Source organism: Ranitomeya variabilis, chromosome 5 (genome assembly GCF_051348905.1).
Source record: "Ranitomeya variabilis isolate aRanVar5 chromosome 5, aRanVar5.hap1, whole genome shotgun sequence".
NCBI lineage: Eukaryota > Metazoa > Chordata > Amphibia > Anura > Dendrobatidae > Ranitomeya > Ranitomeya variabilis.
In genome coordinates, this window is record NC_135236.1 from 417257669 (window position 1) to 417273961 (window position 16293).

The 16293-nt window shown below is 42.9% G+C and overlaps 1 protein-coding gene across 3 annotated transcripts in view; it reads right to left on the reverse strand.

The window, feature by feature from the left end:
- Positions 1-4792: 4792 nt before the first annotated feature.
- RASSF3 (Ras association domain family member 3) overlaps positions 4793-16293 on the reverse strand; it is a 246331-nt gene continuing 234830 nt past the window's right edge. For all 3 annotated transcript variants that reach the window (XM_077265208.1, XM_077265209.1, XM_077265210.1), the window contains one exon: positions 4793-7186. In XM_077265208.1, coding sequence (XP_077121323.1) covers positions 7037-7186 — 150 coding nt within the window. In that variant the 3' untranslated portion in view covers positions 4793-7036. The remainder of the gene's footprint in view (positions 7187-16293) is intronic.

A 16293-nucleotide genomic window follows, 5' to 3' on the forward strand; every position in this document is an offset into this window, starting at 1 on the left:
CTGCCCACAGCCCAGTCACTTTTGATGAGTGACTGCTGACTGAGGTTGGGTCACGCCTGCTCATGACGTCACGTTAAATTTCCAGTCTGGAAATGGACGTGACGTCGGCGGAAATTAGCGGCGGTTGCAGCCTGGGGGTCACGTGACCCGGACTCAGCCGCCAGCATAGCGCCGCTCACAGGCGAAAACGGCAACAGAAGGTATTTACACAATTCATTAGGGGCCCCGGGGGGATACATTGGGGGGTTAATTGAAAGTAGTGGACAACCCCTTTAATGGTTGGCAAGGCTTTCTTTTCCTCAAATTCTGTGCCCCTTTTTTCTCCACACATACCTTTCATCACCTGGCCTTTCCTAACGATGATAGTGATAAAGCCAAAATTCTAACAGGCTAATTAAGGACTGAAACCTTGGTCAAAGTTATCTGATAACCCAAAACTCCAAGGGTGTCCACAATTTTGCATTGGCCAACTTTTCATTTTTGTAATTTTTAAAATGATAAAATGTCAATATACCTCTCTTGCTTTCAGGCAGTTTATAGGTCATTCCATCTTCTCTTAAAACTTGCTTAACTGTTCACTATAACAGTAATTTTGACCAGGGGTGCCCAAACTTTTACATGCCACTGTATGTATGTATGTATGTATGTATGTATGTATGTATGTATATATATATATATATATATATATATATATATATATATATACACATATACACACATATATACACATATATATATATACATATATATACATATATATTTAGAGAGTGTGTGTGTGTATATATATATATATATATATATATATATATATATATATATATATATACATATACATATACATATACACACACACACTCACTGGCCACTTTATTAGGTACACCTGTCCAACTTCTTGTTAACACTTAATTTCTAATCAGCCAATCATATGGCGGCAACTCAGTGCATTTAGGCATGTAGACATGGTCAAGACAATCTCCTGCAGTTCAAACCGAGCATCAGTATGGGGAAGAAAGGTGATTTGAGTGCCTTTGAACGTGGCATGGTTGTTGGTGCCAGAAGGGCTGGTCTGAGTATTTCAGAAACTGCTGATCTACTGGGATTTTCACGCACAACCATCTCTAGGGTTTACAGAGAATGGTCCGAAAAAGAAAAAAAATCCAGTGAGCGGCAGTTCTGTGGGCGGAAATGCCTTGTTGATGCCAGAGGTCAGAGGAGAATGGGCAGACTGGTTCGAGCTGATAGAAAGGCAACAGTGACTCAAATCGCCACCCGTTACAACCAAGGTAGGCCTAAGAGCATCTCTGAACGCACAGTGCGTCGAACTTTGAGGCAGATGGGCTACAGCAGCAGAAGACCACACCGGGTACCACTCCTTTCAGCTAAGAACAGGAAACTGAGGCTACAATTTGTACAAGCTCATCGAAATTGGACAGTAGAAGATTGGAAAAACGTTGCTTGGTCTGATGAGTCTCGATTTCTGCTGCGACATTCGGATGGTAGGGTCAGAATTTGGCGTAAACAACATGAAAGCATGGATCCATCCTGCCTTGTATGGAGCATCTTTGGGATGTGCAGCCGACAAATCTGCGGCAACTGTGTGATGCCATCATGTCAATATGGACCAAAATCTCTGAGGAATGCTTCCAGCACCTTGTTGAATCTATGCCACGAAGAATTGAGGCAGTTCTGAAGGCAAAAGGGGTCCAACCCGTTACTAGCATGGTGTACCTAATAAAGTGGCTGGTGAGTGTATATATATATATATATATATATACACACACACATATATACACATATATGCACACACACAGTACAGACCAAAAGTTTGGACACACCTCATTTAAAGATTTTTCTGTATTTTCATGACTGAAAATTGTACATTCACACTGAAGGCATCAAAACTATGAATTAACACATGGAATTATATACTTAACAAAAAAGTGTGAAACAACTGAAAATATGTCTTATATTCTAGGTTCTTCAAAGTAGCCACCTTTTGCTTTGATGACTGCTTTGCACACTCTTGGCATTCTCTTGATGAGCTTCAAGAGGTAGTCACCGGGAATGGTTTTCACTTCACAGGTGTGCCCTGTCAGGTTTAATAAGTGGGATTTCTTGCCTTATAAATGGGGTTGGGACCATCAGTTGTGCTGTGCAGAAGTCTGGTGGATACACAGTTGATAGTCCTACTGAATAGACCGTTAGCTGCTTTTTTCTTGCCATAATACAAATTCTAAGTAAAGAAAAACGAGTGGCCATCATTACTTTAAGAAATGAAGGTCAGTCAGTCCGAAAAATTGGGAAATCTTTGAAAGTGTCCTCAAGTGCAGGTGCAAAAACCATCAAGCGCTACAAAGAAACTGGCTCACATGAGGACTGCCCCAGGAAAGGAAGACTAAGAGTCACCTCTGCTTCTGAGGATACGTTTATCCGAGTCACCAGCCTCAGAAATCACAGGTTAACAGCAGCTCAGATTAGAGACCAGGTCAATGCCACACAGAGTTCTAGCAGTAGACATCTCTACAACAACTGTTAAGAGGAGACTTTGTGCAGCAGGCCTTCATGGTAAAATAGCTGCTAGGAAACCACTGCTAAGGACAGGCAACAAGCAGAAGAGACTTGTTTTGGGCTAAAGAACACAAGGAATAGACATTAGACCAGTGGAAATCTGTGCTTTGGTCTGATGAGTCCAAATTTGAGATCTTTGGTTCCAACCACCGTCTCTTTGTGCGACGTAGAAAAGGTGAACGGATGGACTCTACATGCCTGGTTCCCACCGTGAAGCATGGAGGAGGAGGTGTGATGGTGCTTTGCTGGTGACACTGTTGGGGATTTATTCAAAGCTGAAGGCATACTGAACCAGCATGGCTACCACAGCATCTTGCAGCGGCATGCTATTCCATCCAGTTTTCGTTTAGTTGGACCATCATTTACTTTTCAACAGGACAATGATCCCAAACACACCTCCAGGCTGTGTAAGGGCTATTTGACCAAGAAGGAGATTGATGGCATGCTATGCCGGATGACCTGGCCTCCGCAGTCACCAGACCTGAACCCAATTGAGATGGTTTGGGGTGAGCTGGACCGCAGAGTGAAGGCAATAGGGGCCAACAAGTGCTAAGCATCTCTGGGAACTCCTTCAAGATTGTAGGAACACCATTCCCAGTGACTACCTCTTGAAGCTCATCAAGAGAATGCCAAGAGAGTGCAAAGCAGTCATCAAAGCAAAAGGTGGCTACTTTGAAGAACCTAGAATATAAGACATAATTTCAGGTGTTTCACACTTTTTTGTTAAGTATATAATTTCACATGTGTTATTTCATAGTTTTGATGCCTTCAGTGTGAATGTACAATTTTCACAGTCATGAAAATACAGAAAAATCTTTAAATGAGGCGTGTCTTTGGACTTTTGGTCTGTACTAATAGAGATTATATATCTCTATATATATCTATATATATCTACCTATTCTATGTGTAGACATTTATTTTAGCTATTCTAATCTAACCTGTCTGTGTGATTTTACTGTACACCGCACTGAATTGCCGGCTTTTCTATAGAACACCGGTGCGTATTTCTCGCAAGTCACACATGTGGTCCGTGTGTAATCTGTATTTTTCTCGCCCCCATAGACTTTCATTGGCATATTTTTTGCGGAACATGCCAACAATCACGGCATGCTGCGATTTTCTCAGCTCTTAAAATACGGCCGAGAAATATATGGCTGATGGAAGCTGCCCCATAGAGAAACATTGGTCCGTGTGCAATACGTTGTTTTTGCGCCTCTCGCTCGTCCGTCTTCCTCTCTAGTGTGATGCCGGCCTAAGTCATTCGAGATATTTTGAAAACATATTGATAATTTTCATAAACTTGCCCATCCATTTGGCTATTTTCACAATTACTCCACTTTTTCTACTTGGTGTTGCAATTTGAGTGTTGGGAAGTGTATATTCCACAATAAATATCAACCCACACAATATTCCACATAGCGAATCGGCAATTACAATAAAAAGCCTGCCCATCAAGACTTTATTTTACCGGATACTAATGTCACAATCCATTTTTGGATTCATGATAGCTCTGGCTCTGCTTTAATTTAAACTTTGTTTTTTGCTTTCATACTAGCAAGGGTTAGTCAGTTTTCCTTGCTGCAAGCTGCTGAGTTGCTAGGTCAGCTGATGTGGGTGGTGACCACTCCCACCATACTTTAAATAGTCGCATGATGCTTTAGCTGGCTGTTGGGGAGACCAGTCGTGGAGTTGTAGCTATATGGGTGTTAGCACTGAATCTGCTACCTCTGTGGAGTTCGGATTCCTGTTTCCGTGTCCTCTGCGGTGTGGAGCTTGGCAGCGGTGCCTGGAGCTAAGTTACTTGTGTATTTTTCCTGTCTGTCTCGTTCTTGTCACTATCCCGTGTTTGTACCATCTGCAGTGGTGAGGTGACAACTAGGAACCAGGTTCGTGATGGCGACGGGGGAAGGACAAGCATAGGGCATTAGGGGAGCTTAGGGATAGGCACAGGCTGAGGGATGGGGCACCTCCTAACTACTATTAGGGCCTTCTTCCCCCTTTTCCCATCCCGTTGTTGGTGTTTGTTGTGCAGTCCGCTGGACCGACCCTTGTGGTCGTGACACATGACATTTCAAGAGTGACCTAGAGATCTGATGTAGCTCTGAAAATAGAAAAATGTCTTGAGATGAATGCTGTGCATGCACAAAAGCACACTACTCAACTTCAACTTAATAAACAGCAAAAGTATTAAAACCATTCTGAAAAAAAAAGAACCATATCCAAATTCATAAATAGAAGAACTTTATTAGTAGACTTTACGAACCCAATTTCATCCTGTAATTGTAACTTTCTGGTACCATCAAGCATATGTTAGAAGCAGTGTCTGCATTGCAGCACTCTTCCATTTGGCAGAAGTACTTAAGACCTTATATATTCTAGTCCTTATATCTAATTTCTACAATTAAGTGTGTTCAATTTAAAAAGAAAAAAGAATTCCAGTGCCAAGTCTTGTAAAAGATCTCACACAGTGAACACACATTGCGGTCACGATGGGCTATGGGTAAGACATGCAAATAAGCACATAGTAGCATGAATCTGCTCCCCTCCAAAAGGGAATTTATAAATTTTCTTCTTTTAAATAATAAATTTTTTTTAAAAAAAGGTAAAATGTACGTATATAGACATTAATACAGTAATCTGTCCTCAAAACCATGTGTAGTGCATAAGACATTGTATCATTTAGTCTAAACTACTGGATATGCCCATTAAAATACATTTAAAGTTAAAAAAAAATAAAAAAAAAACACATTCACAGTTGACCATTTCATTAAATACAACTTTAGACAGCTTAAAAATAAAATGGGTCATTTCATCTATTTTGCTGCATTGGGAAACGACACCACTATGCAGGCTTTCCCGATATCCAGGTAACACTCACGCAAAAAAAAGATTAAAAAAAAACACAAAAACTTCTGAGCAAATGGATATGACTACAACCCAACCCTTCAAAATTAGGGTCTTCTAAAATCAGCAAAAGCCATTTTCTCAGATTATAAAACTGCCCCTTAAATGATACATAGGGATTCCTTATATGTGATTAACTGAAAAAAAAAACAAAAAAACAAAAAAAACACCCACACTTCTCTAGTGCCCCACATTCCAGATGTAAATAAAAGAGATTATAAGCCAAGGTTTCTCTACTATGAGATGAAGTGGTGACAGTAAAAACCTGATGTCTGACCACTAGGAGTCGCTCTATCCACGTGTCATCAGTAGCACTAGCTATACGCACCAGGGTACAATGCAGAGATAGGTAAACGAGAAACCGAAACGTAGTGACTGATCGTAAACATAAGAAAACGGAAAATTGTACAACAATACTTCTTAGGCTAGGTTCATATTAATGCCACCCTCTACGGTGAACAATACGTCCGTGGGGGTGATTTTTTAGGCATTCCGACAGATCCCGATGAACTGCTCGCCGGAGAGCGCTGAATTAACACGAACCTAAAGTGACAAATCTAAAATACAGTAACACAAATAACGCTGTCTGTGATCCGATTGTTCTTTGGTTTTCTCGGAACATGCACTATTCATACAACTCTTACACGTAGTAAAGGTGCTGCGTTTCGGAGCACCCTACAGTCCTACCATTACTTCTACCTTTTCTATCACATTCTTATCCTCTGGAGCTGTGTGATCGTTCTGGCACGCAGACCTCCTTACCAGAGCACACAGCAGATTATTTCCAGAGCGGCTTCCATTGTATCTGCCAATGTATTACAGATCAATACAGACTGGCTTTTCACCTACTTTTTCCATCTCATTCATTATGCATCTGAAGTGTGGAGGTTTCCTCCAATCATTACAGAGCGTCTAAACATGCTATATGCCTACAAAAGAGAAACCCAACCTTACTGTCATCTGCTGCTCTACACACTTTCCTTTAGTCTATCCGCTGTCCCTCTGAAACATACCCTCCCAACACTATAGAAGCATCGGAGGGCCCCGCTTATCTGGGCCTCCAGGATCATCACTAGCTGTTCTGCTTGCTGGACTGAACAATCATAGAACCTTCATGAATTCTTGCGAATCTTCAGGTGCTGATCTGAATCAGCCCATCTCTATATCAGACATTCGTCACATTTTTGAAACAATAAAAAGTAGAAAAAAAAACCTTAAATAAAATCCTGATGCGTTAAAACAATCTTTTTTGTCAGAATTAAAGCTTGAATAATTTATAAGAAATATAATTTAACTAAAAAAACAAAAAAAACAAAATAAAACCCAAAATCTAAAAATGATTTTGATATTTGGATTGTCTGCAGCAAAGACCACATGTTCTGTGGCAGCTTTTATAGTCCCAGTATAAGTCAATCCATCATATCCATATGGCCAGTTTACGACAAGCCACACAAGTATCTTCCCATGGACATGTTCCCTTGCAACCAAGTCTCCTCTGCACAGAGCCACACATGTGCACATTGCTCCGCCATGCTGTAATACACAGGTCCTTGTGGCCGCAGCTCTAGCCAGGTTTGCGCACTCCGCTCAGCGCTTCCTCTAGTTTCTCCTTGTAGCATGAATAGCGTCGCTTCAAACTCTGCAACTGTTCATCTTCTTCCTTGTCCAGGATGCGCAGGAAATTCTGCAATTCTGGGATTGTGAAGGCTTCCCACTGCAACAACAATAGGAAAATACTTAGACAAACTTGTAAAAACCTGTAAGGCAGTTTGCTGGGTTTATTATGACAGGACATGTGGAAACTACAAAAGTTGGCTTCTAACCAGATGACAACGATGCATAGACTAACCACCCAGATCAGCGAACTACAAATTTAACCCCTTCATGACCCAGCCTATTTTGGCCTTAATGACCTGGCCGTTTTTTGCAATTCTGACCAGTGTCCCTTTATGAGGTAATAACTCAGGAACGCTTCAACGGATCCTAGCGGTTCTGAGATTGTTTTTTCGTGACATATTGGGCTTCATGTTAGTGGTAAATTTAGGTCGATAATTTTTGCGTTTATTTGTGAAATAAACTGAAATTTGGCGAAAATTTTGCAATTTTCACATTTTGAATTTTTATTCGGTTAAACCAGAGAGTTATGTGACACAAAATAGTTAATAAATAACATTTCCCACATGTCTACTTTACATCAGCACAATTTTGGAAAGGAATTTTGGAAATTTAGGAAGTTATAAGGGTTAAAATTTGACCAGTGATTTCTCATTTTTACAACAAAATTTACAAAACCATTTTTTTTAGGGACCACCTCACATTTGAAGTCATTTTGAGGGTTCTATATGGCTGAAAATACCCAAAAGTGACACCATTCTAAAAACTGCACCCCTCAAGGTGCTCAAAACCACATTCAAGAAGTTTATTAACCCTTCAGGTGTTTCACAGCAGCAGAAGCAACATGGAAGGAAAAAATGAACATTTAACTTTTTAGTCACAAAAATGATCTTTTAGCAACAATTTTTTTATTTTCCCAAGGGTAAAAAGAGAAACTGGACCCCAAAAATTATTGTACAATTTGTCCTGAGTACGCTGATACCTCATATGTGGGGTAAACTTTTTTTTTTTTTTTCTTCACACAAAATTTCTTTTAGCCTCAATTTGTTCATTTTCACATGGGCAACAGGATAAAATGGATCCTAAAATTTGTTGGGCAATTTCTCCTGAGTACACAGATACCTCATACCACTGTTTTGGTGCACGACATGGCTCGGAAGGGAAGGCACGCCATTTGACTTTTTGAATGGAAAATTAGCTCCAATCGTTAGCGGACACCATGTAGCGTTTGGAGAGCCCCTGTGTGCCTAAACATTGGAGCTCCCCTACAAGTGACCCCATTTTGGAAACTAGACCTCCCAAGGAACTAATCTAGATGTGTGGTGAGCACTTTGAACCCCCAAGTGCTTCACAGAAGTTTATAACGCAGAGCCAAATAAAATAAAAAATAATTTTTCTTTTCTCAAAAAAGATTTTAAAGCCCACAATTTTTTATTTTCCCAAGGGTAACAGGAGAAATTGGACCCCAAAAGTTGTTGTCCAGTTTCTCCTGAGTACGCGGATACCCCATTTGTGGGGGTAAACCACTGTTTGGGCACACATCGGGGTTCGGAAGGGAAGTAGTGACTTTTGAAATGCAGACTTTGATGGAATGCTCTGCGGGCGTCACGTTGCGTTTGCAGAGCCCCTGATGTGCCTAAACAGTAGAAACTCCTCACAAGTGACCCCATTTTGGAAACTAGACCCCGAAGGGAACTTATCTAGATGCATAGTGAGCACTTTGAACCCCCAAGTGCTTCACAGAAGTTTATAACGCAGAGCCGTGAAAATAATAAATGTGTTTTCTTTCCTCAAAAATATTTTTTTAGCCCAGAATTTTTTAATTTTCCCAAGGGTAACAGGAGAAATTTGACCCCAATAGTTGTTGCCCAGTTTGTCCTGAGTACGCTGATACCCCATATGTGGGGGTAAACCACTGTTTAGGCACAAGTCGGGGCTCGGAAGGGAAGTAGTGACGTTTTGAAATGCAGACTTTGATGGAGTGGTCTCCGGGTGTCACATTCCATTTGCAGAGCCCCTGATGTGCCTAAACAGTAGAAACCCCCCACAAGTGACCCCATTTTGGAAACTAGACCCCCCAAGGAACTTATCTAGATGTGTAGTGAGCACTTAGAACCCCCAAGTGCTTCACAGAAGTTTACAACGCAGAGCCGTGAAAATAAAAAATTATTTTTCATTCCTCTAAAATTATGTTTTAGCAAGCAATTTTTTATTTTCGCAAGGGTAACAGGAGAAATTGGACCCCAATAATTGTTGCCCAGTTTGTCCTGAGTATGCTGGTACCCCATATGCGGGAGTAAACCACTGTTTGGGCGCACGGCGGGGCTCGGAAGGGAGGGAGCACCATTTGACTTTTTGAATGCAAGATTGGCTGGAATCAATTGTGGCGCCATGTTGCGTTTGGAGACCCCTGATGTGCCTAAACAGTGGAAACCCCTCAATTCTAACTCCAACACTAACCCCAACACACCCCAAACCCTAATCCCAACTCTAGATATAACCTAACCCCAACACACCCCTAACCACAACCCTAACCCAACACACCCCTAACCACAACCCTAACCCCAACACACCCCTAACCCTAACCACAAGCCTAATCTTAACCCTATTTCCAACCCTAGCCCTAATTCCAACCCTAACTCTAATTCCAACCCTAAGGCTATGTGCCCACATTGCGGATTCGTGTGAGATTTTTCCGCACCATTTTTGAAAAATCCGAAGGTAAAAGGCACTGCGTTTTACCTACGCATTTACCCCGGATTTCCAGTGTTTTTTGTGCAGATTTCACCTGCGGATTCCTATTGAGGAGCAGGTGTAAAACGGAATCCGCACAAAGAATTGACAAGCTGCAGAAAATACAACACAGCATTTCCGCACGGTATTTTCCGCACCATGGGCACAGCGGATTTGGTTTTCAGTAGGTTTACATGGTACTGTAAACCTGATGGAAAACTGCTACGAATCCAATCCGATGCGGATCCACAGCCGAATCCGCACCATGTGTGCACATAGTCTAATCTAACCCTAACTCTAGTTCTAACCCTAATTCTAACCCTAATCCTAACCCTAACCATAGCCCTAACCCTAGTGGGGGAAGAAAAAATATATATACATTTTCTTCTTTATTTTTATTATTGTCCCTACCTATGGGGGTGATAAAGGGGGGGGTTCATTTACTATTTTTTTTATTTTGATCACTGTGATAAAACCTACCTGGAACGAATCTGCCAGCCGGCAGATTCGGCTGCCGCACTGCGCATGTGCCCGCCATTTTGGAAGATGGCGGCGCCCATGAAGAAGACTGACGGACACCGCGAGGCTCGGTAAGTATGAGGGGGGGGGGGGAAATCGGAGCACGGGTGGGGGGGGGGGGGAGCGGACAGGAGAATGGAGGGGAGCGGACCACAGTACGGGGCAGAAAGGAGGACTGAGGAGGCGATAGGTGGCGGTGGGGGCAGATTAGGTTTTCCAGCCATGGCCGATGATATTGCAGCAGTTTCACTTTTAACAGCCAATCAGAGCGATCGTAGCCACGGGGGGGGTGAAGTACCACCCCTGGGCTGAAGTACCACTCCCCCTGTCCCTGCAGATTGGGTGAAATTGGAGTTAACCCTTTCACCTGATCTGCAGGGACGCGATCATTCCATGACACCACATAGGCGTCACAGGTCGGATTGGCAACGACTTTCATGACGCCTACGTGGCGTCAAAGGTCGGGAAGGGGTTAAAAAGGAAATGGTCATAAAACAATGAATAAAGTACAAACAGCAGCAGAATAAGTGATTACATAGATGAGCTCAGGGTACTGGAGACGAGGCATAAACACTCACTACTGCGATAAAAGGCAGGGAAATATTTTACTTCACAGGAAAAAAACAAACAAAAAAAAAAAAAGCTGTGATCCCATAGTGTCCTGTCTGTATATGCTGTATGGTTTCCTATTCTGGGAAGGAGTTGTGGTATGATCAGATAGCAGGGGCAGATTTATCAGATTTTCTTAGCACAGGAACATGATTTTTTTTTTTTTTTTTTAACACATCCAATTGTGGAACTTATTAAAAAGTACTAAAAAGTGTGCACAACTTAACTGTCTGGAAGTTGCAATTTGTGATGGAGACCGCAGAAACTGCATCCTTCCCGATCACTGAGAGAACTGCTCTCTGTCCTCCTGGCCCAAACTACCATATATACTCGAGTATAAGCCAACCCAAGTATAACCCGAGACCCCTAATTTTGCCACAAAAAAAAAATGGGAAAACTTAATGACTCGAGTATAAGCCTAGGGTTGAAAATGCAGCAGCCACCGGTAAACGTCAAAAATAAAAATAGATTCCAATAAAACTGATTGAGACATCAGTAGGATAAGTGTTTTTGAATATCCATATTGAATCAGGAGCCCCATATAATGCTCCATACAGTTCATGATGGGCCCCATATAATGCTCCATAAAGTTCATGATGGGCCCCATAAGATGCTCCATACAAAAATATGCCCCATATAATGCTGCACAAAGGTTAATAATGGCCCCATAAGATGCTCCATAGAATATACCCCTTATAATGCTCCATAAAAGTTGATGGCCCCATAAGATGCTCTATACTGCAGTGTTCCCCAACTCCGGTCCTCAAGAGCCACCAACAGGACATGTTTTGAGGATTCCTTAGTATTGGACAGGTCATTGAATGCTTGCCTGTCCAGGTGATGCAATTATCACCTGTGCAATACTAAGGAATTGCTGAAAACATGACCTGTTGGTGGCTCTTGAGGACCGGACTTGGGGAACACTGCAAGTCTATAGAATATTAATGCTGCTCCAAAAGGTTGATGGCCCTATAAGATGCTCCATAGCATATGCCCATATGCTGCGATAAAAAAAAAAAAAAAATTAAAAAAATTGCATACTCACCTCTCATCGCTGGGCGCCGAGTGCCGGGGTCCTGAGCAAGCGGGGACACCGGCACGCTATGGGTGTCAGGTGCCGGTGTCGCCGCTGGCTCAGGCCCCCGGCACTTGCAATATTTCCCTGTCCCCGTTCCACCCCCGCTGTGTCTTCCTGGTCTCTGCAGTGACTGTTCAGGCAGAGAGTGCGCACTAAACACGTCATCGCACCCTCTGACCTGAACGTCACAGCCAGAGGACACTGAAGACACAGCCCGGCGGTGGAACGGGGACAGGTGAATATCGCATGGCTTACTCTCCCCCGTCCTACCGCGGTCTCTCTGCAAGTCCCTGCTTCTCCGGCAGCTTGTTCCTGTGTTCAGTGGTCACATGGTACCGCTCATTAAAGTTATGAATATGCGCTCCACGCCAATGGGAGTGGAGTCGCGTCCATATTCATTACTTTAATGAGAGGTACCACGTGACCACTGAAAACAGGAAGATTTGCAGGCACCAGAGACCATCTGAGAAGCAGGGAGGTGCTGAGACCGTGCTGAGAGGGTGAGTATGATGTGACAGCTGCCAATCCCCCTCCGACCCCTGGGTCAATGACTCGAGTATAAGCCGAGCGGGCACTTTCAAACTAAAAAAAATGTGCTGAAAATCTTGGCTTATACTAGAGTATATACGGTAATTTATGTAATCAGTGCAAAGAAAGAAGGGAAGCAACCAGGACCTGCATTGAGGTTGCACGTCCTGAGCAGCTGAAGGAACTTTCAGGTCTTGCGATCAGTCATATGGCTTGAAGGAACTACAAGACATAGTAAAATACAGTGGGGAAAATAAGTATTTGATACACTGCCGATCATGCAAGTTTTCCCACCTACAAAGAATGGAGAGGTCTGTAATTTATATAGTAGGTACACTTCAACTGAGAGAGAATATCAAAGTAAAATCGAGGAAATGACATTCTAATGATTTTTAAATAATTAAATTGCATTTTATTGCATGAAATAAGTACTGTATTTAATCATCTACAAACCAGCAAGAATTCTGCTCTCAAAGACCTGTTAGATTTTCTTTAAGTTTATGCTGCCACGGGGCATATTCCTTCAGTATTTGCTGAGGATTGAACAGCTGACATGTGCCCGCAATAGCGGCGGGTGAAATCGCGATTCACCCGCCGCTATTAACTAGTTAAATGCTGCTGTCAAACGCTGACAGCGGCACTTAACTAGTGCTTCTGGCCATCCGGACAGAAATGAGCGCATCGCTGACCGAAGTCACGTGATCTGTGTTCAGCGATGCGTCGGCATAGTAACCAGAGGTCTCCTTGTTTATGCCGGATTGCTATGAGCGCCACCCTGTGGTCGGCGCTCATAGCAATGCAACAATTCTACTATACAGGAGCGATCTGAGCTTCGCTCCTATGTAGCAGAGCCGATCAGGCTATGCCAGCTTCTAGCCTCCCATGGAGACTATTGAAGCATGGCAAAAGTAAAAAAATGTTTTAAAAAATATGAAAATAAAAAAGTTCAACCCCTTCATGACCCAGCCTATTTTGACCTTAATGACCTGGCCGTTTTTTGCAATTCTGACCAGTGTCCCTTTATGAGGTAATAACTCAGGAACTCTTCAACGGATCCTAGCGATTCGGAGATTGCTTTTTCGTGACATATTGGGCTTCATGTTAGAGGTAAATTTAGGTCGATAATTTATTTATTTGTGAAAAAAACGGAAATTTGGAGAAAATTTCGCAATTTTCACATTTTGAATTTTTATTCTGTTAAACCAGAGAGTTATGTGACACAAAATAGTTAACAAATAACATTTCCCACAAGTCTACTTTACATCAGCACAATTTTGGAAACAATTTTTTTTTTTTTGCTAGGAAGTTTAAAGGGTTAAAATTTGACCAGTGATTTCTCATTTTTACAACAAAATGTACAAAACTATTTTTTTTAGGTACCACCTCACATTTGAAGTCATTTTGAGGGTTCTATATGGCTGAAAATACCCAAAAGTGACCCCATTCTAAAAACTGCACCCCTAAAGGTGCTCAAAACCACATGCAAGAAGTTTATTAACCCTTCAGGTGTTTCACAGCAGCAGAAGCAACATGGGAGGAAAAAATGAACATTTAACTTTTTAGTCACAAAAACGATCTTTTAGCAACAATTTTTTTATTTTCCCAAGGGTAAAAGGAGAAACTGGACCACGAACGTTGTTGTCCAATTTGTCCTGAGTACGCCGATACCTCATATGTGGGGGTAAACCACTGTTTGGGTGCACGGCAAGGCTAGGAAGGGGAGGCGCGCCATTTGACTTTTTGAATGGAAAATTAGCTCCAATCGTTAGCGGACACCATGTCGCGTTTGGAGAGCCCCTGTGTGCCTAAACATTGGAGCTCCCCCACAAGTGACCCCATTTTGGAAACTAGACCTCCCAAGGAACTAATCTAGATGTGTGTTGAGCACTTTGAACCCCCAAGTGCTTCACAGAAGTTTATAACGCAGAGCCATGAAAATAAAAAATAATTTTTCTTTTCTCAAAAATGATTTTTTAGCCCACAATTTTTTATTTTCCCAAGGGTAACAGGAGAAATTGGACCCCAAAAGTTGTTGTCCAGTTTCTCCTGAGTACGCTGATACCCCATATGTGGGGGTAAACCACTGTTTGGGCACATGCCGGGGCTCGGAAGGGAAGTAGTGACGATTAGGAATGCAGACTTTGAAGGAATGGTCTGCGGGCATCATGTTACGTTTGCAGAGCCCCTGATGTGCCTAAACAGTAGAAACCCCCCACAAGTGACCCCATTTTGGAAACTAGACCCCCAAGGAACTTATCTAGATGTGTGGTGAGCACGTTCAACCCCCAAGTGTTGCACAGAAGTTTACAACGCAAAGCCGTGAAAATAAAAAATAATTGTTCTTTCCTCAAAAATTATATTTTAGCAAGTAATTTTTTATTTCCGCAAGGGTAACAGGAGAAATTGGACCCCAATAGTTGTTGTCCAGTTTGTCCTGAGTACGCTGGTACCCCATATGTGGGGGTAAACCACTGTTTGGGCGCACGTCGGGGCTTGGAAGGGAGGGAGCACCATTTGACTTTTTGAACGCAAGATTGGCTGGAATCAATGGTGGCGCCATGTTGCGTTTGGAGACAGCTGATGTGCCTAAACAGTGGAAACCCCTCAATTCTAACTTCAACACTAACCCCAACACACCCCTAACCCTAATCCCAACTGTAGCCATAACCCTAATCACAACCCTAACCCCAACACACCCGTAACCCTAATCCCAACCCTAATCCTAACCCTAATCCCAACCCTAACCCTAATCCCAACCCTAACCACAACTGTAACCCCAACACACCCCTAACCCTATCCTTAACCCTAACCACAAGCCTAATCTTAACCCTATTTCCAACCCTAGCCCTAATTCCAACCCCAACTCTAATTCCAACCCTAACCCTAAGGCTATGTTGCCCACTTTGCGGATTCGTGTGAGATTTTTCCGAACCATTTTGAAAAATCCGCAGGTAAAAGGCACTGCGTTTTACCTGCGGATTTACAGTGGATTTCCAGTGTTTTTTTTGTGCGGATTTCACCTGCGGATTCCTATTGAGGAACAGGTGTAAAACGCTGCGGAATCGGCACAAAATTGACATGCTGCGGAAAATACAACACAGCGTTTCCGCACGGTATTTTCCACACCATGGGCACAGCGGATTTGGTTTTCCATAGGTGTACATGGTACTGTAAACCTGATGGAAAACTGCTACGAATTCGCAGCGGCCAATCCGCTGCGGATTCGCAGCCAAATCTGCACTGTGTGCACATGCCCTAACCCTACCCCTAGTTCTAACCCTAACCCTAGTAGAAAAAGAAAAAAAAAAAAAAATTATTTATTTTTATTATTGTCCCTACCTATGGGGGTGATAAAGGGGGGGTCATTTACTATTTTTTTTATTTTGATCACTGAGGCTATATCGCAGTGATCAAAATATATCTGAAACGAATCTGCCGGCCGATTCGGCGGGCGCACTGCGCATGCGCCCGCCATTTTGGAAGATGGCGCCGCCCAGCGAGGAGACGGACGGACACCAGGAGGATCGGTAAGTATGAAGGGGTGGTGGATCTGAGCACATGGGGGGTGATAGGAGCACAGGGGGGGGTGGATCCGAGCAAGGAGGGAGCGGACAGGCGGACGGAGGGGACCGGACCACATAACGGAGGACTGGGGAGGTGATCGGTGGGGGGGGGGGGGCCAGAGCAGGTTTTCCAGCCATGGCCGATGATATTGCAGCATCGGCCATGGCTGGATTGTA